Raw genomic sequence first — 25286 nt, forward strand, 5'->3', positions numbered from 1 at the left:
TATTGGTTTCACCAGTTATTTTAAAATTTACAAAAACATACGATTTTCACTCTACTCTCACTCAGGGAACGTTGCAACAACCTTTGTTATTGATGAAATTGATTTAAAATCAGAGAGAAAAATTAAAGTTTTTGATGTATTTGTTACGTCATATTGCATAAAGCACCGTTTACAGTAGTTTTTGGTTTTGGGTGCTGCATACAATTAGGGGTAAAAATTCTACAATAAATTCGACTAGCTGAAATCTTTAAAATTAATGCTTAGACGGCTGAAATTTTTAAATTAACAAACGCGTGATGCAAAACAATCATATTCCAGCATATGGAAACGAGATTTTGATGCATTTGCATCATGCATTTTAGCCAAGACTGCTAACAGAATTATAAAGTTGTTTATTAAAATAAATTTGATGATTGTCCGAAAAATATGTTTACACCAGTAGTGTTGATATAGCATAATAAAAGCAACACAAAGTTTGTAGGTGATATCATTAAGCCAATCCGTCATACTGGATAAAGTTTTTAACGGCATCGAAAAAAGTAAAAATTTGTACATCTATTGCTAGATATTTTAAGTTTCCATTGTAATGATAATTAACATTGTTAACATTATTGTTATTGGTAACTGTTAACATTAAATGATAACTTTATTACATTATGTTAAAATAAAAATTGTATAAGTGTTGTCGTATATAAATGTTGCATCTAACCCTGCTGTTGCATCATGTAGCCGTTTAACGGTACTTTCCTGTTTGCTGAAAAGCTTTGTTGCCTGTTTTATCAAAGCACTCCATTCTGTAATTGAAAGTCATCATAAAACTAGGAGACTTTTACGAGTAGCGTCAAACCAAGCTGTGACAAAACTCCGATAAAACTTGTTGATGAGAAAGTTTTATATCTAATCGTTTGAGAAAAATGTCTGACAAAGCTATGATAAAACTACAATAAAGCTTGTTGGGGAGAGAACGAGTATACTAGAGGGAGTATTGGAAGAATTTTGTATGCCTGTAATGGCTCAAAACAGGGTAAAGTTGAGAAACCTTTTATTGTAACTTGCTAACTAAAGGGCGAACACGAAATTATTGCGACACCGAAAATGTCATGTCAATTTTCTTGTAATGTTTAGAATCGAACCAAAATTTCAGGGAAGTTTTATACATATATTTACTTCAAAAATCAAAAGAAAAGTTAGATGATCGTTGGAGCCTTGAGTATAAAATTGAATGCATTTTCACAAAATGATGCCCTCCATTAAATTCTTTACAGTGTCATCCGGTACCAGTTCCTCAGTTTTTTCTGTCTTCTTGATCTTCCAAAGTTCCCGCTTCATTATTGCCCAGTACTGCTCCACCGGGCGCAGCTCCGAGCAGTTTGACGGGACATGAACCCCGGAACAAAAAGTACAGAATTGGCCTCATACCACTCTCGAGGCACTTAGATTTGTAGATTTCGTCATTTACTGTGCCCTTTGTCACGAAAGGCTAACTCCTCAGTCCGCAAGAGCAGATGGTCTGCCAAACGAGATATTTGGAGGCGAAATTCGACATTTTCTTCTTCTTAAATTTGTCGTCCACATCGAACTTGCTCTTGCTGGTGAGAGGGATGAATTATTCTTCGGGATGAAAAAGAGAAAAAAAAATCTTGCCGGTGAAAAACTCCAACCCCGGATTTAGCTCAAAATCGGCTTGCCATATTTTGTCAGCATCTTCTCGTAGAGCTTCCGTGCTCGAGTATTAGCCGTCGATTGTTGCCGCTCGTCGCGGTTTGAGAAATTCTGTATCTTTTATCTAGGGGAAAACTCGAACCTTTAAGTTTAACGGGCTACGAATGATGTTTTTCTTCATTTTTGTTGCGGCAAACAAACTTCTCTATAATTTCTTAGGTGAAAATTTCATCAAAACCACTTAAATTCATAAACACAGAAGGATAAATCGAATCTGCGCGAAACTTGTAATTTTTCATGATTAATTTTTAAGGTTTTACGGCAAACCAGACTGCGCAGACTAATAAGATTTCAGCATTTCTTTTTTCCAATCGTATACCCCTTCGGATGACTATGAACAATGTTTTATACTTCACTTAATTTTCTCAAATTTTAACTAGAACAATCATATCAAAATTGGAGCAGAATGCGTGCCAGGCCACGTGTTTTACGCTCAAATTTAGAATGCTGTTACCTTTTGAGAAAAAAAAATATTAAAGCGAAATGTAATTCATTTTATTTGCTGACTCTAAAATTACGATAAGAATGCATGATTATATCAAATTTCGTCCTTTTTCAAGTTTAAAAGGTGCACCAAAATTTGAGTCGAAAAAATCATCTACCGCCATATTTGCCACGATATCAGCCAAGAAATTGAATTTCGTTGCCTACTTGAAGGCGTTTTACCTATAAGGATATCAAGAAGTGTATTTAAAAAAGCGAAATTTTGGATATGTTTAGGAATCACAAATGAATTTTTGCCAAAGTATGCTTATTTAAAAAAAAATGATAAACATGTTTCTAAACATTTGATGCAACAATCATTTCACAAATTTCACTTCTTCGTCCTGACTCCAGAAAATGCTTCAAAAAAGAAATTTGTGTATCGATGAACTCTGAACACCAATAACAGCTCATCCGAACAAATATTTCGAGGCTAGAGAGCCTTTTTGAGCCAGCAAAACGATAAGAATTTTTTTTTCACTCGAGTCGCAGAATAAGCCCCAGTGTGTTCTCTAGCTAGTTGAGTTTTTAACAAAAATATCATCAAAGTTGAGTTTTTATCGCTATTTTTCTTTCTAGTTAGACGTAAAATAATCCCTGAATGGTCGTAAACGTTCAATTCTATTCTTACATGATTTTTAGCGCTGTAAACAGCGGTAATGCTTAACTAGTGCGTTCTGTACAGTTTTCCCTTATTTAGTCCAGCTCTCTTCTTCACGCAGAGAAAACTAGTGCTAAATATTGAAACAAAAGAAATACGTTTTTGAATTAAGGTTCTAGTGTTCTTTGAATGTAAATGTTATTTTTTTATTTAATTTTTTTTAATCAAAAGGAAAGCAAATTATTTTAAGTTCATGTATACAAATTTTGAATTAATGTAGGAGAGAGTGGGGTATCGTGGGCCATGGAGGAACGTGGGCCACTCTTAAAATCTCAGTTGTATGCTGAGATAAAAATCTCAAACCAACTGTCATCGTCGTCACTTTGCGTGAGCATATATTTCTATATGTTGTTGAATGAAATACGCATCATATGCTTCTTTTGTTTATCAAGCTAAAAAAAGTTGGAAAGATTTACTTACATAATTAAAAAAACACCCGCTAATTTCATCCATGGAGAACCTAAAGTGCATAACAAAAATATGCTCATACGCTTATGATCTTAGTTTTTTAATGATCTTTCACGTGGAAAAGAAATTTTTGATGAAATATCAATAAGTCACACAAACGCAACCAATTTGAAAATCATAGCTTGTGGGGAATCGTGGGCCACTCATCTTGAACCACCTATATTTTTATATTTTTATTCACATTCAGAACTTAACATACTTTTTGCCTATCTTTAAAGTTTTCTTATGCCAAATGCAGAGTTATGAAAAATATTTAGCCATCCTATATAAGAAATTTTGCCAAACCGTTCGCGAGCAAGGTTTTGGAATCTTTTCGATCATGCACAGCTCTCTTTTTCATTTCATCATCTGAAATTGCTTTAAAATAACGAAATGAATTAGGAAATCACAGTTTTGGGTCATAAACTTTGCATGTTATTTGGTCAATTTGGATTTGGTGGCCCACGATTCCCCACCATTTTTCAAAATCCAAAAAATATTGCTTTTTTTCAAACAGTCATAATTTGGGAAAAATAACCTATTGAAAATTAAAAAAAAAGAACTTATGATACCTTGAAAATGTAGAAAACCATACCATTTTTTATTTTCATTTTATCTTTTATAATAAAGAAGTTATGGAACAACGAAAAAAAGTGGCCCTTGATTCCCCACTCTCCCATACTAATTGAAATCAAAGACAATAAATTCGCGCCAAAATTCGCCGCCGAAATCCACAACGATGGAAAAAAATAGTGGTGGAAAATTCTCATTACCGTGAAAGATTTTTGGTAAGTTTTCTTTAAATTTATCTGAAGTAAATTAATAAAGCTTGAAATAAATTTTAATTCAACTGAAGACTGCGAATTCCCAAGTTGTTCGATAAGGTACAGATCAACGCTAGCATGTTTGAAAGTGAGTACCTTCAATATTATGTATTGTTACACTACGATCTTAAAGTTGCTAGTGCTTAATTACCTTCCCTACACTTCATTCAATGTTTTTAGGGAACGTAGAGGAGATGAGGGCATAACGGGCACCCAGGGCATAATAAGCACTCCTTTTTTCTACATAAGTACGTATTTTCTTAAACAAATTTTCATAAGGACTTGTTTCGTACTACCTATAGTATTAATTTTTCATTAAAAAAATAAAAATATCCTTTTCATCTTTACAGAAATATTAAATAATAACCAGCTACGTTCTCAAGTGACGAAAATATTATATTATTATAATCATCTTGATCTGAAATGTACGCACTGCAACATGATCTACACATTGTTTCTCAATTTTCAGCATCATAAAATTTTTGATTTTTCACTTTAATCAATTTTTAAACGCGTTTTTACTTTAATTTGTTCACTAGAGGCGAACAGAGCACTATCAATGAAGGCATAACGAGCGTTTTCTGCCGGGGAATCTAGCAGCCAATTTGAAATCGATGAAGTCAACTGAATAATAGAGCTACAGCTTGACTTGTTTCGTCTGTCGATTTGGCCTATTGGTAAGGTGTCGGAGAGGTAATCAGTAGACTCGAATTCGGTTCCTGTTCGAGGGGTTTTTTTTTTGCACATACCATTCACGATTGATTTTTTTATTGTTACATTACACGGCTAATAGCATCAAAGCATCATCCGTCAAACAAAACACCAGAAACATAATATATGAGCATGTGTTAATTCTTTGAATTCTACAAACAGACCTAGATTATTTTGTTATTGCTTTGTTTGATGAATCTACACCTCACCATTTAGTGCAATCATGATCATGAATGATAAATGAAAAAAAAATTACCTCGACCAGGAATCGAACTCGAGCCTACTGATTACCTCTCAGACATCTAACCAATAGGCCAAATCGTCAGACGATGCAAGTTAAGCTGTAGCTCTATTAGTCAGTTGACTTCATCGAGTCGAATTCGCTGCTAGATTCCCCGGCAGAAAACGCTCATTATGCCTTCATTAATGGTGCTCATACTGCCTCGGGGGGTTTCTCATTATGCCTCTACAGTTTTCAGCTTTCGGCAAAAATTTTATAAATGCATTTTAAACGTTTTTATTTACTTTTTCAAGTTTCATCCAATTAGGCCATAGACTATTTGAGTGTCTGAACACGAAACAATGATGTAATTCACATATTTCATCTGTTCTCTATGGTTAAATAAGCGTTTTGCTTAAGGTGGCCATTATGCCCCCATCTCCCCTACGATACCAAACACTGCCCAGTAGAAATATCCGCGAACAATAAACTTTTCGAATACATAATTACTTGAAACGATTCCTCAATAAAATACCAAACATGCGCAAAACAAACCGTTCCAGATGAATGACATGCTGGACTGACCATTCATAAAGTCTTCTCCAATGGTCACATGTTTAGGGTAACTGCCCGCATTTGTTTGTTTTACTAATGAGAAAAGCAATTACATGTCCTACGGTCTATCAATGAAAAGTTTGTTGAACTAATTTTTTCTAATAATAATAATCAGATTGAATATGACCTCACTGTAACAAACAATAAATGTAATAAGTATGATGCTTAACAGAACTTTCTTAAAAGCAATGATTCACGTTAATTAACGCGGGAAATTTTCAGAAGCGGTATACATCGGATGACTCCATAAGATAAAGCTCCAGCAAAGGGAGGCTGCTGCTGCGAGAAGACCAATGTTTTACCTATCTGATTATTTTTTGTTATTGTTCCGGTAACGTTCTCACGACCTTACAGAACTGATACAGATTAGAAGCGAGAAAAGGCAACGGTAGGTATACGCAATCGAATGCGCATGAGCCGGACTCATCAGTTTCGGTTTGTTTCGACAAGTGAACGGAAAAACTTTCTCCAGAATATCGTCCTCAGCGTTATTCTGGCAGAAAAATTGGGCAATTTGTTTAGATAGAAAGCAGCATTTTAATCTGTTATCTAACCAAAGTTACATTTATCAGATATATTAGAATGTTATCAGAAAGCGTTTAAAACTGTTCGTAAATAGCTGTTGAATTTTCTTCATCGATGTTTTCGGAATGGTTTAATTCGATTATAAGAAGAGACTCAGAACCGAGTCATGTGAGGCAGTGAATGGCCTAGACAAATTTGGCTGATAAGTGTAATCTCTAATACAGCTCCTCTTGACGGAGGCGAAAGATTGAAACGAAGATCATCAATTTTTGCTTGTGTGAATCTCGCTAAACAAGCATCATGTCGATGATACGATGCTGCTTCGAACCGGTGGAAATGCCAGAGTTCCTGGATTCATTCGTGAAAAAGTGCACCGAAGGATGTAAGTTGCCCCAGTCAGTTAGATATCGTAGTGCATGGAAACATAATTATTGATTAGTGTAAAAGCAGTGTCCCAATTTAGCTTACATAATGAATGTATTGATGCAGAAGGCAAAACTTTATTGAATAAGTTACAATTTAATATATAAAAAAAGATATAGTTCCCTTGCGTTTAATGAACGCATAATTGACCTTCTGCAAAAATTATCCATTACAAGATTCCGATCTCCGTACATTCGCCATATAAACTGCAGCGGACAAGTTTTCAAACAACATCAGCACCATCTGCTGACGGAAAAGGTCAACATTTCTCTCCAAATGGGTTGATCGCTCGGAGCGTGTACATGTTTGACATAAGGTACACTCTTATATGCGTTTTATTTAATTCTGTAAATAATCTATTCAAGATACACTCTGATATGCTTTTGTTCAGTTTCAAATCAAACTTATGCAATTTCATGAACAAAATTGAGAACCTAGTTTTTAGCCATATAAAATTGTACAATTATTGAAAAAGTTTCGAATCAACCGTCCTCAAAAAAGTTAGTTGGCGATGGAATCGCCATATGGGACGCAAGCATTTTCGTTACCAATTGCTATTAACATTTCATTTCATAAAGTAACAAATTTGCAACAATTGATGTTTTAAAAAATCAAATCCAACACCAGATTTTCACTTCACTCACTTGGAACGTAGACTGGATATTGAATCTTTATTATTGTTATGACACTGTTGTAGTGACCGGGACGAGATGTTCCTCATCGCACGCCATGTTTTCCGCCGCTTTTCGAAGCCGATAAAATCGCGAACCATCCGTACTCGTCAAATCTTTTCTCTTAACTCCTGTTTTCTGCTGAGCATCACGCATGACACGAAACGCATATACAATCAGTTCACCAATACCATCTCAACGCGCGCTCTTCCAACAGCTTTCACTATACAGACATTCTCAGTATCGACAGTATTCACAAACACGCTTAAGCTACGCTCTCTTAATCTCATTTTTCAAACGACGCGTAACGCTCACGCTCATTTCTATTAAAGCATATTCTAACCGTTTCAACCTGCTTCGACTATGGGCTCAATTGCTTTTATAATTCTTATTCTGTCCTGATCCCTACATCCGCCTCCTTGCCCACTCTTGAAATTAAAAGGTTATGTACGAAAACCCGTCATATTCCTTCCTTTTTTTAACTTATCCATTTGGTGTTTTTTAAAATGCTTTTATAAATTGTAACTAAATGTTCCTATGGAACCAATTTTAATGTTGTATTTACCAATTTTTGGCTAGAAGTCATAAACTGAATCATTAATTCGAAAAAGGTTTATAAAATTAATTGATTTTTAAAACGAAAGCACGTAATATTCAGTTTGTAAATTATTGGAAGACTCGGTATAAGACATGTTCTAATCTTTCAGGCTTCCAAATCTCTCTTTTCTTTCGTCCCAGATTCCCTTTTTGTAGCTTATCATTCAAATTGTCAGCCTGGTGCGGTCTTCTTCATATTGGAGCTAACTTCTTCTTCGTAATACCAAAAATTTTTTTCTGCAAGTTTTACATCCTGATTATTTCGAAGTCGAGTGTACACAAGATTTTGAAAATGTAATTTTCCGTTGTGATTTTAGGTTGATTTTCTTGAATATTTTGTTAAATTGTACATAATAATATTCATAAGAATGTTAGCTAATTCATCTTTATTGCTCTCTCTATCTCTCAATCACCGTATATGAAATACGGTGGGCTTCACGAAAAAAAAGTTTATCAAAATTTTCACTGTGACTCTCTTTTGGCCAAGATCTATCTACAATTTTTTTTTTATTTCCATTTTTTATAAAACGATTTAAAATTCCATATAACTATCAATTCATTGTGATTTATTCGAACTCATGTTTTTGCGTTATACATACTGGAACTCAAATGCAGGAATTTTCTTTGGTAAATAATAATGATAATTGTTCAATTTTTTTTTCAGGGGTTTTCATCCTATTGGATGATTCATCCCGTAATTGTTCAATTTATTGTATTTGCGTTCTTTTATTCACTTTCCCATCATCAAAGTTGAACTTCTAAATTTTACTTACTTATTCGCAGGCTATATTTTTACTCCTTATAAAATCAACCAGGCCTATTAGGCATTTCAATTTTCATTCATTTTTGAAGAAACATTTTTCAAATTTCTCGCTGCTTTCTCAAAAACTCGTCGAAATTCATTTTTTTCACGTGTTGTTGTGTTGAAGTTTTGATTTCGTTTGGTTAACTTTTTCACCATTTATCCGCAGCGCATTTAACTTTTTTCTTTCTAAAAATCTTCAACGGTTTTCAAATCTTTTTTTTTTCTTATTTTTTTCAAAACAACGTCGGAATAGTAAATTGTTCACTTCAAACCATCTGTTTTCATTTGATTCGTATCTTTTATTGCCATAGCTCAGAATTTTTTTTCTTTATCTTTTCAAGTCACGAACTTTCAGCGGTATAGTTTAAAATGTTTGCATTTATATTAATTCAAATCATTCTATATTTGTCTTGAATGTCTTTGGTCAAGTTATTGGAATTTCGGATTTCTGAAATTTTTCTTTAAATGATAATGTTTTCTTTTTTCATCACTTTTAGTTTGCAGAGTTTAAAATTTTCAATATACAATGGAATTTCGAATTTCTGAAATTTTCTTTAAATGATAATGTTTTCTTTTTTTCATCACTCTTAGTTTGCAGAGTTTAAAATTTTCAATATTCAATGGAATTTCGAGTTTCTGAAATTTTCTTAAAATGATAGTCTTTTTTTTCATCACTTCTAGTGCAGAGTTTAAAATTTTCAATATTCAAAAATAAATTATCTTATTATTTTCTTCCTTTTTCGTCGGAATGCATAAAGGGTTTTTTTTAAATATTCTTTAAACATTCTGTTTTTCTTGTGTTTATTTGTGAACTTTCGGCAATTTTCAATTTTTTGCGTCAGAGAAAGCTTTTTTCAAATTATTATGTTACTTTCCTTTATCTGTATAGGAAGAGTTTTAGAATTTCCGCGTAAAAATATATCTTCCTTCAAATTATTCTTTTTTTTTCTTACCTTTCATCAGCAGTTTAAAATTGTTGCTTTTAAAAAAAAATCGTCCCGTTGTTTTTTCTTTATTTTCCACCTTTTGTAGGCAAACTTAATAATTTTCACGTTTTTTTTTTTAGTTGAAAACGCCATTCAATTCTGATTCCATTTGTCTCACCTTTCCTCTGAAATGATTTTTGTGAATATTCAAAAGACAATCTGTTCTCTTTCTGTTTTAAATAACTTTTCCTCTCAAATTTCGTCGATTTTAAAATGTTTGTTTTACTATAAAACTTGTCTCATTTATTCTATTTTCGTTATCCTCTTCTTTCATAGGGCTTTCCGATTATATTAATTTCACTTTTGTTTATCCTCATCGAAATTAAATAACTCTGGCTTTTTTTCTTCTTGAAATATTGAAATTTATTCTTTTCTCTCACCTTGGTAGAGTTTTCAAATTCCATTTTCTGAAAAATCTTCTACGATCTTTTACTTTTTTCACTCCTTGATTCTACCTTCCATTGACAGAGTTTTCGATTTTCGATATTCAAGAGTCTTTGTTCAAATCATTTTACCTTCCATCGGCAGTTTTCAAATTTCTGATAAATTTTTGTTAAATTATTTTTGGATAATTTAGTATTTTTTAGCTTCTGACAGAAGCAAATTTTAAATTCTTCAAAAAAAATTTTTTTTCATTACCCCGCGCAGTCATAGCATGAAATTTTCTTTTCCCTACCTTTTCGTCGGCAGAGCTCTAAAATAAATATTTATTTTTTTTAAATTTTTTTTCTCTAAATTCTCCCTTTTTTATCGGCAAAGCTTTCAAATTTTTTCGTTTTTTTTTTAAATCTTTAAATCAATTTTTTCTTTAGTATATCTTCGATAAAAATTCATGTTGTTCACATTCTGTCGGTGAAAATGAAGATATCAATTTTTCACTTTTCTAAAAAAAGCCTATTAAGAATCATTTTCAAATCATTTTAAGTTTCTCCATTTTTTTTTATTTTGTTTGAAAAATCGTCCGGTTTAATTTATTTTTTTAAAAGTATTTCGATTTAAGATGTTTAGCAAAAAAGTAGTTACCGGCGTCATTCAATTCAACATGCAGACATACTTTTCTTTTAACCTTCCCATGCAGTTCGCAAAATATCTGTTAAAAGTTTTTCGGGTCTATTTGATTGGCAGTTTGTTATCGCTCCCCTGGCCACAAATAATAACCGATTCTGAGGCTGATGTCATATTCGTTTCGTAAACGCACACTATCAAGAGCTTAACTTATATAGATTCGGTATGCTTCTTTTCTGTTGATTTCACTAACACATCATTCATCCAAATATTCGTCCTCCTCTCTCATGAATGGGATAACTCTTGCTTATCCAATTTGAGCGCGTTCTGTCTAGCTTACTAGAACACGTTACGCATAATTTATTCGAAACGCACGTTGAATACCATTCGTCTACCTATTGAACTTTACTCTATATTTAGTAGATTGTTAATTTATTTAATCTTCTTGCCAATCCTAACCCCTACATATCCGCCTCCTCGCGTACACTTCAAGTATCTAAAATTGCATAATAAAAGATAAAATTGCACAAAACAACAATTTATGCCAATTGCAATAATTAATCATCAAAAAACATTAAATCCGCTCTTCACATCTCAGGCAAATCTTTACGAATGATAGTTCTCAAATTTAAAAATCTTTTATAAATACTAATAGAACATTAAAACGCAGACTTTTTTAATTTTTTTGCCATAAAATTTTCCTAGAACTTTTACAAATAACTTCAAAAAAATTTGTTTTGTAATCTCCACATATTTTCCACACTCATTTTCTAAAAAGATATGAACCAAAAAAAATTTAATTATTTATTATATTTTCAAAGATAACGCAATCTCTTAAGAAAAAAAATCTACTGTCCAAAAAATATAAGAGTACATATTTCTTTTCAACAATTTACTAGAAGTATTCCTTGTTTTATATAAATCATGCATTAATCAATATTGAGTTTAAGGCTTTCAATAAAAACTCTCCAAAATATAAATTTCCTTTTGATATAATTTCGCTAGCATCAGTAAAAACTACTTTCAAAAAACTCGGCTCCTTTTTCGTTTCGTTCCATTAGCATCATTGAATTTTTCTTTTTTTATAAATTTTTTATATAATTTATTTTTTATATACCATACTAATTTTTTTTAAATACATAGATTTGTTCGTACCATTATTTATTTTTATTTACATAGCATTCCGTCTGACGAACATAATTCCTAAAATTGTTCGTACCAATAAGTTCTTTATTCAAATATGTATCACTATCCATTATCGTTTCGATTTCAATTCTTCTCAAAAACAAACGTTTTCAAAAATTACTTGTTATTTTTTATTTTTTCTGAATCACTAATACAAGACATTTTTTTTGCGCAAATTCTTCTTAAACAAAGGTTTTTTTATATATAATGATGATATTTCGTTCATTTCAAGCAGATTTGTTTTCTTTCAATTTATCATTTTGAAATACTTATTATATTAAGCTTTTATATAATAAAGACATGTTAAATGAACTTTGCTTAAAAATCTTGTTAGAAAAAACATTTTGCTTTCAAATACACTATTAAAAACACATTTATTCTCGTTTTAAAGAAATTCTTTTCATTCCTGATACAGTTTTACCTGTTTTTTCTTTTCCAAATCCAGCTTATTTGTTTTTCTGTTCTTCTTTTCTTCACTGAGGAGAACTTAAAATAATTCACTTTTCTTAAATTCTTTTATTTCTACTTTTTACCGATAGAGCTTTCATACTCTTTCCTTTCATTGCATCATACTTTTCCTCAGCCGAGCTTTGAAATTTTCGCTAAACAAAATATCTTCCAAAATTTTCAGATCTTAAATCAAACCATTTGTCGACAGAGCTTTAAAATTGGAGCTTCTGTGTCTTTCATTTTCTTTCAGATTTTGTCGGCAGAGCTTAAAGATTTCTTGTTTGGAAAAAAATCTCATCATATTTTTTTTCATTTCATCGGCAGAGTTTAAAAACTGTAGCTTTAAAAAATCTTCCTCAAATCATTACCTTTTTCTCTTTACTTTTCTTCGGCAAAGTTTAAATTTTCAGTTCTTCTTAATCCTTTTCACATCCAATGTTTCTTTTTTTATATTTCTCCGACTTCTAGCCGCTTTGCCTAAACAATTTCTATAAATAAATATCTTCCAAAATTTAATAATATTCTGATTCTGTTTTTTTTTTCAACTTTTACAGCAGAACATGAAAATGGTTGTGTTTTAAAACAACCTTCTTTATTTGTATGAAATTGTTTACCTTTCCATGTTTGAAAAATTCTTCATTCAAGAAATTTTTTTTTTGTTTCACTTTTTTCATCCTCATCGGCTTAAAAATTTTCAAATAATTCTGTATTATTTAACCATTTTATTTTCCTTTTCATCGGTTCAGTTCAAAATATTCCGCTTTTCAAAATCTTCCTCAAATTATTTCTCTTTTACGTTTCATGTGCTGTTTTAAAATGCTTGCTTACATAAACTTTTCTTCTTATCCATCAGTTTCTTTCTTCTTTTTTTTCTTTAACATCTGTCGGCAGAGCTTAAAATTTTTTTTTTTCATTCAAAACAATCTTCAAAAATTTTCAAATAATTCTGTTTTTTTTTTGTCAGCAGAGTGTTGAAATTTTTTAAGGTATTTAATCTTATCTCTTTTTTATCTCAAGAGAATATTTTCTTAAATTCATTGTTATTTTCTCTTTTTTTTTCCTTTTTTTAGAGCTCTGCCCTTAATTTTCGATATAAAAAAACTTACTCAAATTAATTTCTTTATTTTTCTTCTCTCTCACCTTTCATCGGTAGAGGTAAAAAATTTCGTGTTATGGAAAAAAATCGAATCATTTTGTATCTTTCTTTCTTCACTCTATCCTTCCTTCGGAAGAGTTTTAAAATTTTCGCTTTTTAGACAATCTTCTTCACAGAGTTCTGCATCTTTTCTTTACTCTAACCTATCATCGGTAGAGCTTAAAAGTTTCGCTGTAAAAAAACTTACTCAAATCATTGTTTCTTTTTTTTTATCGATCGCCTTTCGTCGGCATAGTAATTTTTTAATAATATTTCGTTTGTTTCAATAAAAAACTTTTTTAAATAATCGTTTTGTTTTCATATCATGTTTCGATTTGATTCAATTATCATGCATTCAAGATTGTTTCTGAAAAGCTTTAAACTTGCTTTTAAATCACTCATAACAGTTTTAATCATATTGCGTTTTTCCAGAATTTTTTAAATTTTTCTTACCTTTTTTTAACAATTTACTTATCAAATTGATGTTATTCTCAACATTTTACGTTTTAATTCGCTTGTAAAACTTTTTCTTCAAACAGTTTCAACTTTTTGTCATAATTATTTAATTTTTCATAAAAATTTGCGATTATTCCCAAATCTTTCCAATAAAAAGGATAAACATTTTGAAAACTTTCTTTGTTGAGTTGAAAATATTTCTCATTTTACGTTTAAATTCGCATGTAAAACTTTTTCTTTAAACAGTTTCTACTTTTTGTCAAAATCATTTTTCGTAAAAATTTGCGCTTATTTCCAAATCTTTCCAAAATAAAGATTAACGTTTTGAAAACTTTCTTTGTTTGCGTTAAAAAAATTTCTCCAATTCATCGTATGACCAATATCACAATTTTCACTCCTCTTTAGAAACACTTTTTTTTGTTATAATCACTTTCAACTTACTTAGATACAATTCCGATCATAATCACTGAACATAACATCTTATTACTTGATAAGGAGCGTTTACTGCGCCAATGTAGTGACCGGGACGAGATGTTCCTCATCGCACGCCATGTTTTCCGCCGCTTTTCGAAGCCGATAAAATCGCGAACCATCCGTACTCGTCAAATCTTTTCTCTTAACTGCTGTTTTCTGCTGAGCATCACGCATGACACGAAACGCATATACAATCAGTTCACCAATACCATCTCAACGCGCGCTCTTCCAACAGCTTTCACTATACAGACATTCTCAGTATCGACAGTATTCACAAACACGCTTAAGCTACGCTCTCTTAATCTCATTTTTCAAACGACGCGTAACGCTCACGCTCATTTCTATTAAAGCATATTCTAACCGTTTCAACCTGCTTCGACTATGGGCTCAATTGCTTTTATAATTCTTATTCTGTCCTGATCCCTACAACAGTTAACATTTTTAATTAAATTTAGTGTAAATTGCTTAGTTTATTCAAGTATTATTGAGCACAAAAATTAAATGCATGCTGCAAATAAATCGATTATCTTATTCATTTGTATTTACTACTATCATTTGAAGCAAAATACAATCATACACGTCATCATTCAAACAAAAATTCGTAAAAATAAATATGCAAATTCGCTTAACCCTCCAAAGCCGTTCGGGTCAATATGACCCGAAGCGCAGATTCGAAGCATCTTAATCATCATTCCAATATACTGAAGAACTGAGATTTTTGAGAAACCAAGTATGTTCTATGAAAATAAAAATCAAATTAACGAAAAAAAACCTAAATTTGAGTTTAGAAAATCGGGTCACAGAGAAATGAGATACAGCAAAGCAAAGACAAAATTTGATGTCTTTGTTTTAAGTAAGATTTTTTTTCTACCGAAAAATTCAGGATGGAGGTCAAAATGTACATTGGACCCCCACATATCTATACATCGTCATATAGATGTATTCTAGACAATTCAAAAAATCAAAGATGCACTCAAATAGAGCAAAGCTGTCATAAATTATAAGCAATTTAAAAATAAAATTGTTTTTTGGAACTTTTTTCATCCGAAACCAACTAAAGCCAACCTAGTAGAACAAATTGACTTTTCTTTGAAATAATTATAAACTAAAATAAATTACCTTTATAATGATTCTAATATCGTCAAAATCGGTCAACATTTGCGGCCACGGGTATAATAACAAACTACAAGTCAAATTTCTCCGAAACTAATGTTTTGCGAACAGCTTTGGAAGGTTAATTGAATTGAAGCAAAAATTATTCGTCAGAGTTCCGAATCTTGTAATTAATCTTTTTTTTTTTAATTTATTCAAATGATCGATGCATTCATGTTTAAGCTTTCTTAATGCTTCTTATGAAAGAGATTTTATTAAATTTCAAATATTTTAGTTTCTACTCAATTAAGATTATACTATTCAAAAATTTATAAACTTCATTTTATTTTGAATCTTAGGCTTCAATTCACAATTTTCAACCTCTGAGCCGTACATCTTTTAGAGTGTAAACAAACTCTTAAACTGCTACTTATTTCTGAGCGTGTAATAAAAATTGTAAATATGTATTAAAATTGGTTTTTTTCCTCAGCGTGTTCATACTGCAGTAGTTGCATTTTTGCCGCAGCGTTTAATGATGGCGCTTTCGGATTTTGTCCGTCGTTTTTCGTCGGAGTTCCGAATCTTGTAATAGATAATTTTTGCCTTCTGTTTCAAAGCATTGTGTCATGATTTATCATTGTGGAGTTTGATAGATCTATTGAATCTAGGATTTTTAATTGAATTTTACTCCCAGGAATCAAATTAACTTGAAATTTTAGATTTTCTATTCACATTATTTAAATTTACGACTTACTTAATGCAATATATTTTATTTGTACATTATAGTGGCAGCCAAGTTGATCATGTCGAATTTCGAAAACCGATGATATTTTTGTAGATTGGACAAAAAAACTGCCATGTGAAAAATTTCAGCTTAATCGTACTTCATTTAATTATGCTTCAAAGCGCTCTATGTTTCCATTTTTCGAAATTGAAATTTGACACAAATTTTTTTTTTCGAGTTTTGAACGAAATTTTTTTCAAACACAAGAATCCGCAATTTTATACATTTTTTAGTCAAACTTTTAGTCGGTCCCCCTCAGATGATTTTTGAGGGTCGAACAATCGAAACTTTGGACGTTTTTAGGCACCTTTAAACGGAGTGATAGTTGTGCATTCAAATTTAAAGCCTAAATTTTAAATTTCAAATTTTTAACTAAATTCTGGATCTGAATTCTGAATCCGAATTCTGTTTTAACTTAATTCTGAACCTGAATTCTGAATTATGAAACTGCATTCTGAATTTCAATTCTGAATCTGACTTCTGAATTTGAATCTGAATTCTGAATTCTTAATTCTGAATTCTGAATCTGAATTCTGAATCTGAATTCTGAATCTGAATTCTGAATCTGAATTCTGAATCTGAATTCTGAATCTGAATTCTGAATCTGAATTTTGAATCTGAATTCTGAATCTGAATCTGAATTCTGAATCTGAATTCTGAATCTGAATTCTGAATCTGAATTCTGAATCTGAATTCTGAATCTGAATTCTGAATCTGAATTCTGAATCTGAATTCTGAATCTGAATTCTGAATCTGAATTCTGAATCTGAATTCTGAATCTGAATTCTGAATCTGAATTCTGAATCTGAATTCTGAATCTGAATTCTGAATCTGAATTCTGAATCTGGATTCTGAATCTGAATTCTGAATCTGAATTCTGAATCTGAATTCTGAATCTGAATTCTGAATCTGAATTCTGAATTCTGAATCTGAATTCTGAATCTGAATTCTGAATTCTGAATCTGAATTCTGAATCTGAATTCTGAATCTGAATTCTGAATCTGAATTCTGAATCTGAATTCTGAATCTGAATTCTGAATCTGAATTCTGAATCTGAATTCTGAATCTGAATACTGAATCTGAATTCTGAATCTGAATTCTGAATCTGAATTCTGAATCTGAATTCTGAATCTGAATTCTGAATTCTGAATCTGAATTCTGAATTCTTAATATGAATTCTGAATCTGAATTCTGAATTCTTAATATGAATTCTGAATCTAAATTCTGAATCTGAATTCTGAATCTGAATTCTGAATCTGAATTCTGAATCTGAATTCTGAATCTGAATTTTGAATCTGAATTCTGAATCTGAATTCTGAATCTGAATTCTGAATCTGAATTCTGAATCTGAATTCTGAATTCTGAATCTAAATCTGAATTCTTTTTTTTTTTGTACGTTTTATTTAACGAGGGATTAACCATGTGTTTTCACCCTCAATCTGAATTCTGAATCTGAATTCTGAATCTGAATTCTGAATCTGAATTCTGAAAATTCTGAATCTGAATTCTGAATCTGAATTCTGAATCTGAATTCTGAATCTGAATTCTGAATCTGAATTCTGAATCTGAATTCTGAATCTGAATTCTGAATCTGAATTCTGAATCTGAATTTTGAATCTGAATTCTGAATCTGAATTCTGAATCTGAATTCTGAATCTGAATTCTGAATCTGAATTCTGAATCTGAATTCTGAATCTGAATTCTGAATCTGAATTCTGAATCTGAATTCTGAATCTGAATTCTGAATCTGAATTCTGAATCTGAATTCTGAATCTGAATTCTGAATCCTGAATTCTGAATTCTGAATCTGAATTATGAATCTGAATTCTGAATCTGAATTCTGAATCTGAATTCTGAATCTGAATTCTGAATCTGAATTCTGAATTCTGAATCTAAATCTGAATTCTTTTTTTTTTTTGTACGTTTTATTTAACGAGGGATTAACCATGTGTTTTCACCCTCAATCTGAATTCTGAATCTGAATTCTGAATCTGAATTCTGAATCAGAATTCTGAATCTGAATTCTGAATTCTGAATCTGAATTCTTAATATGAATTCTGAATCTGAAATCTGAATCTGAATTCTGAATCTGAATTCTGAATCTGAATTCTGAATCTGAATTCTGAATCTGAATTCTGAATCTGAATTCTGAATCTGAATTCTGAATCTGAATTCTGAATCTGAATTCTGAATCTGAATTCTGAATCTGAATTCTGAATCTGAATTCTGAATCTGAATTCTGAATCTGAATTCTGAATCTGAATTCTGAATCTGAATTCTGAATCTGAATTCTGAATCTGAATTCTGAATCTGAATTCTGAATCTGAATTCTGAATCTGAATTCTGAATCTGAATTCTGAATCTGAATTCTGAATCTGAATTCTGAATCTGAATTCTGAATCTGAATTCTGAATCTGAATTCTGAATCTGAATTCTAAATTCTGAATCTGAATTCTGAATCTGAATTCTGAATCTGAATTCTTAATCTGATAATCCTGCAGGAATCTGAATGTTCCCACAAATGTTTTTTCTCAATTTTAATTATCGAAATTATGGATTTTGGTTTATTTTAATTTTGCAGCAATCCTTTTTTAATTGAAATTTTAAACAATTTCATCTTTTCGATTCAAACAAACGCATTATTTAGAAAATCGTTTGGTGATACTACTTTAATATAAATTTGGCTTTCCCTGAATTATATCTGAATGAAATATTACATTATCACATGCAGTTTACTAGAAAAACTGATTTGGAAACAAACAAAAAAACAACCCTAATGCAAAAATCAGCTGTTGTTTCACTTTCCAGGTGTACACAAACACAATCCATTCTACACTGAAACAAGTGTTCATTCTGGAAAAATTGTATCACTCATCATATCGAAAGGACCTATGTAGGTATCAAGATTTGGTAAATTAAAGGTAACAGTAAAAGGCTTTTAAAAGTTTTTATCAGTATAGCAAGAATTGTCAAAACCATAATTTGGTAAATAGCGCTTAAATCTATTCATTTTCGATGACGATGATGTAATGTGATGATCTCATCTTCTGAAAACGATTGTCTGCAAGCATAATCGTTTATTTCACACCAGTTAATTTTTTCCAGTACGAAATTTGACAGTAACACCCCCACTTTTCCACCCACTTGGGAGTTTTTTGGTCTTTCGGCTGCTCGCTGCAGCTTTCCAGCAAGTTAAATCCAAATCAAAACTTCAGTCAGTGATTGTTGTTCTGTTTGAGTACAATTTTTATGCTCAGCTTAAAAAAAAACAGCAAAATGACTTCAATTTAATCGTCGCCTTTTTACAAATTGGTAGTGATAAGTGTTTCCTGATTGTCGTGAAGTCAAATTGATAGCAGCCGAAAAATGTTGGGTAAATTTAAAATTGAATCAGACGCTGCCATGTTGGCATTGAGAAAACCTATTAATTATTTAACATTGCGTGACTCATCTTTTTCTTCCTTACTATTCTACACCATTTACGTCAAATGAACCATAAAACTCTAACTTTCTGTTCCGCTGCCCTTCTCCGTTTCAAGGTTGCTGTGGGTGCTGTTCAGCTTTAAGGCCTCGTTACAAGCGGCTAGTGGACAACATATTTCCGGTCAACCCGGAAGATGGACTGGTTAAATCGAACATGGAAAAGTTGACGTTCTACTCTCTACGTTCGCCAGAAAAGCTGGATCGCATCGGCGAGTATCTGTACCAGCGAGCCTCCAAGGACATCAACCGGAAGCGGTACAAGTTTGTGGAAATAGCCATGGAAGCAATGGATCTGTTGCTGATGGCTTGCCATGCCCAGATTTTGAACCTTTTCGTCGAAAGCTTTTTGAGGATGGTTCAAAAGCTGTTGGAAGACACCAATCCGACCCTGCAGATTATGGCAACGAACTCCTTTGTTCGATTTGCAAACATCGAAGAGGACACTCCTTCATACCATCGAAGATATGATTTCTTCATTTCTAAATTCAGCTCCATGTGTTTCGGAAACAATGACGATTTGGAACTGCGAGACAGTATGCGAATGGCAGGCATCAAGGGCCTACAAGGTGTGATCAGGAAAACAGTTTCGGATGATTTGGTGGAAAACATCTGGGAAAAGCAGCACATGGAAAAGATCGTCCCCTCTTTGCTTTTTAATATGCAATCTTCCAGTGGTACCAAAACGTTGGACCAAGAGGCCACACCTTCCACACCACCGGTTCTGGCGGAATCAGTTCTACGGGAACTCGTTTCCCGAGCTTCATTTGGACATATCCGTGCTGTGTTAAAGCCACTGCTAACACATCTTGATAATCACAAACTTTGGGTGCCCAATCGTTTCGCAATCGATACCTTCCGCATAGTTATGATATCTATTCAACCACAGTATTCTTACACAGTTGTGGAGACACTCATGTCCCATCTCGATCAAAACCTAGCATCATCGCCCAAAACGAGAACATCGCTTGCAGTGGTCCTTTCAAAAATTATCGCTATCGCCGCAGGGGAAAGCGTTGGACCCTCTGCACTTGATATCATCAACAATCTGCTAACGCATCTCAAAACATCGGTCAGCACTCAGCACGAATCCACCCCAGAAGAAACCCAATACCAGGAAGCTCTCATCAATGCTCTCGGAGAATTTGCAAATCACCATCCGGACTATCAGAAAATAGAAATCATGCTTTTCATCATGAACACCGTTCCCGATCCATCGAAAAAATCCAAGGGCGACCTTCTGCTACAGCATATCCTGTTGAAATCACTCCTGAAAGTGGGCACCCAGTATCGAACGGTGTCCTTCGAGAAGGCTTTCCCCGTTTCCTTCCTTCAACCGCTGCTGAAAATGGCTCGCGCTTCTTCCGTCACCATCCGGGTGATCGTCATGCAAATCTTCCAGCAGCTGCTCGATCGACACCAGAATCAGCACCTGCTCAGTGTGATCAGCATCGGCAACTATCCGACCCTCACGATGGAACAACCATCCCGGTCCGATATTCTGTTCACGCACAAGTACGGCTCCAACATGCTGCAGGCGCTGATCGACGGAATGTCCCTGGAGAACAACATCGAGGTGCTGAAATCTTCATTCAACACGGCCGGTCTGATGGCGGTGGAGATGGCCTGCGGCGAAACGGTCCAGGAGTTCCTGTTGTTTGTACTCGGGTGAGTGAACGTTTTGGAAATTTATGAGGATGAGCATTAAATTTTATTCCATAAAAGTCATGTCACGGTCGCCATTTAACATTTAACAAGTCGCACTTAGTTGTTATCTCAAGTTATTGGGGTTTTTGAGTTTATTTGTTTATAATCCAAGCAACTTTTTCGAAACCTTGACTCTTCACAAAAATTTTACATTTAAAATGGAGGTGCTAGAAGTTCCTACATAGTCTAACATAGTAAAGAAAAACTTAACTTTGTGTCCTGCCCTAGTTGTATATCCATTTCGCTTGCATTTATTGCCCTTAATTTTATAGTATAAATTCTGGCGTTTTCAGACCACAGAGTATAGGTAACGAAATCTCAGGAAAATTAATATTTTCAGATATTTCGTTTATTTAGTAAATTTTGTTGGTTCGATTGATTTTATAAAGGCTTGAAATTAAAAATTCTTTTGCCTCTTAATAATTAAAACTCTGTTTTTGTGTCACTATTTAGTTTGGGTGACTAACTCCATTTGATAAAAATGTGGTGATGTGATACTGATACCTTATGTAAATTGTTTTTCGTTCAATCCAATTGTACAAATAACCCAATTCGGTCACATTTGAAAAAAAAACTTCATGGATTTCTACTTTCACAGGAAACCGTTTTTGAAGTTGAATCAATGAAAGATAGCTATTTGTATGCAAAAAACATAAATTTAAATCGAACAAACAATTTCTTCTAGATTGAAAAATCGTGTTTTTAACATCTTGCGCCACTTGAATTACGCAAAATCACAATGAATATCGTCGTGATGTCAATGGATTAGTTTAGAGCGCTTGATTTATTTTGACTGGATCATATTTTCAAAACAATTAGGTACCGTCTAGATTAGAACTTTTTTAGCCAGGAATTTTTTTTTGCCCCGGCTGTAAAGAAACTTTCTTCAATGTTGGCATAAATTTTCTAGTATAAATTCAGGCGGTTTCAAGCCACTGAGCATAGTTGCCAAAATGACAGAAAAATCTAACAATACAGAGATGTTCTTAATTTTGTGAACATTTCAAAAACCAAACTTGTTTGTTTATTTGTATTATTGATTCCTTCGATGCTAAAAATTTACATTTCTGAATTATCAATCGCCTTTCTTTATGCAACACCTGGATTTCGTATTAGAATATAAACGGACACGTGTTCCTCGTGAGAAAAATAACCGTTAAGGATACTCCCACTCGAATCCTATCACCTTCTTAAGACTTTGTTGTCGTCCTTATCACACTATTCGGCTGAATAACTATGGTCAGTTAATACACAGTACAAAATAATCCTTGATTCTATATGCAAACAATACGTTTCAATTCGTTTTCTAAAGTTTTAATATTTTTTTTTTTTCAAAATTCCAGAGTACAACAGGTGGCCATAACCGAGGCCGAACTTTCGCCGAAGCATCGCTGCAATCTGCATAGCATCGCCATCTCACTGCTTATTCTCGTTGGTCGGTGCACAACCATCGGATCCATCGTCGAGTATGCGGAAAAGTTGATCCAGGCTCGCATGGAGGAAGCCACCCATCTGCTGCCGCCACTGTTGGACAACGAAAAATCGGCACCCAGCACACTGAATACCAACTTGCCACACCTGATGATCGATAAGCTGGCCGTTTCCGAGTGTCTCCAGCAGGCCGGTTTGGAACATAATCGGGTCCAGACGGGCACCCCCTATTCGTTGAACCAATCGGATATGTCCGCCCATCGACACTCGTGGGTCGATACCAGTAAGTCTTAAAAGAAATCAACTTCACAATTTGCTAACTAACGCCTAACCAACTTCTTGTAGCCGCCGCTCGTAACAGTATCATTGACGCCAACTACAACGAAGTGGAAAGCGTGAGCAGCTCCCCGGGGGTCCAGAAACGCTCGCTAGCGTCCGAGTACAACTTCGAATCGATGAAGCGGGTGCTGGCCGAACCTACGGAAGCATCCAAACGAGAGGCTCGCGAAAAGCAAGCGGCCATCGGTCGAACGTTCCGGGAGACGGCTTTCGAGGATTTAGTGCGCCGCACCGAACCACAGCACGACGTGCTGCAGAACAAGCTAAACGAAATATTCAATGCCCTGTCGGCCGAACGACAGATCAACAACTGCAGCAACCAAGCGCTCATGGTGGCTTCGGCCGGAGCTGGCAGTATCGTCGTGGATGGTCAGAAGGGACAGCGTCCAATCTACGAAAATAATTTCCCTGAACTGTTTTTCTATTAAGGGTTTACATTATGATGGGGTCTTTAGGTTTTCCAACTAGATCAACAGCTAAAAATTTTACCTATTTTTTGTAGAGCAATTGTTAAATTTTTGTTGTATTGTGATTTAATTTATTAGTGGATATAACGGAAGGTTCTAACCAAATGATGGTCTAATAGAATTTTAGATGGTATCAGAAAAAATCTATATTTCACCGGATTCTGGAAATAAAATCTTAAAGAATACCATGTTCGTTTTTTATGATGAAAGAAATATATCATACTTATAGCCAAAAGCTAGAAATAGCCTTAAGCAAAGAAACCTTCAAACGAATCATAGACGCGTGACAGTTTATTTAAAACCGCTTTCATTAATTTTGTTAAGTAACTATATATTGACACATTTGAAACAAATGTTTATGTTCTATCTAAATTAATTCATTAACCTATTTTTACTTTTTATCAAATATATTGGAAAGTGTACCGCAGTAAAAAAGTCAAGACAGCAATTAAGTACCTATAATCGATAATACATTTTCTGAAAAAAATCCATTTTGCCACATTGGTTTCTTGATAATTAATTCAAAAAAGGTAAAACCATGCTGCAGCAGTCAGTAAATAATAAGAGATTTAAAAAAAACTGTTTTAAACTTATTGGAAATGTATAGAATACAGAAACAAATTGGCAACTGGCAGCACAGCTCATTTATTAATTGCGAAGATTTTTCTCAGTGTGTCAGCAAACATCAAAACAAACGGTTTAAACAGCTTTTGCTGCAAACGCTTGAGAAATTTCATAACGGTCTGAATGTTTCGAGCACAACGGTCGCGTCGCTTTTTGTTTCTTATCAAGTTTTGAAGTGCTGTATTGTGCAATTTTATTCTTGATCAAGTTAATTATTAGTGTATTGTGAAAGTTAATATAATCTATAACGAGCTGGTAAGTTTAATTATACAAATTCACTTACATCAATCGTAAAAAGAATCACAAAATTCAAGTTAAAATCATTGCAAGCTTGGTTCATAAAATTCAAATTCAAATTCGAGATTGATCAAATATATTTCACAGAAAATATCACATCGAATTATTGAAGGAATGAGGGGCGGGCGTTTTTTCTTCTGTTTCAGGGATGTGGATCCTTTGGGATGATTCAAATGAGAGGTTCCCTGAATTTTTAATTCTGAATCGCATATCCAAATCTGCAATATGAATTTAACATTTTTACTAAAATCAAACTAATAATTCGGAAACCAATATCTAAAAAAATGCTCAAAACTAAATTTGATATCTGAATACAATCGAATTCAAACAAACTTCATACGCGTTTCGGGCTAAAACTGATCCTATAAGCTGGGTTGCCAGGTGCCCAGATTTGTCTGTCAAACCAAGACTTTTGACCCTTCGTCCAGATATTGGTCAGACACAGATTTTGCCCAGATTTTTGCTGAGAGTGCCCAGATTTTACAGACTTTCAAAATTGAGTGATAAAATCAATATTCATGCATCGAATTTGATCCGTAAGTGCCAGATTATTCTGAAATCTCGCTTGTATTCATTGGTATTTGACCAATCATTCATTAAACAATATTTTTTAAATAAGATCGGCAAGTTACGTCGTAGGAAACAGTGTTTATTATATAGTTCTAAACTC

The 25286-nt window shown here is 33.1% G+C and overlaps 1 protein-coding gene across 2 annotated transcripts; it reads left to right on the top strand.

Moving 5' to 3' along the window:
* The first annotated feature begins 6111 nt into the window (after positions 1-6111).
* LOC129748095 (protein EFR3 homolog cmp44E) lies at positions 6112-23880 on the top strand. 2 transcript variants are annotated; one of them, XM_055742570.1, is made up of 4 exons: positions 6112-6590; positions 19811-21419; positions 22802-23172; positions 23235-23880. In XM_055742570.1, the coding sequence occupies exons 1-4, from the start codon at positions 6509-6511 to the stop codon at positions 23654-23656; spliced, it is 2484 nt and encodes an 827-aa protein (XP_055598545.1). In that variant the 5' UTR covers positions 6112-6508; the 3' UTR covers positions 23657-23880. The 2 variants fall into 2 exon arrangements, with proteins under 2 accessions (XP_055598545.1, XP_055598546.1); XM_055742571.1 differs by lacking the exon at positions 6112-6590 and adding an exon at positions 19435-19644.
* Positions 23881-25286: the final 1406 nt, after the last annotated feature.

This window comes from Uranotaenia lowii, chromosome 2 (assembly GCF_029784155.1).
Source record: "Uranotaenia lowii strain MFRU-FL chromosome 2, ASM2978415v1, whole genome shotgun sequence".
Taxonomy (NCBI): Eukaryota; Metazoa; Arthropoda; class Insecta; order Diptera; family Culicidae; genus Uranotaenia; species Uranotaenia lowii.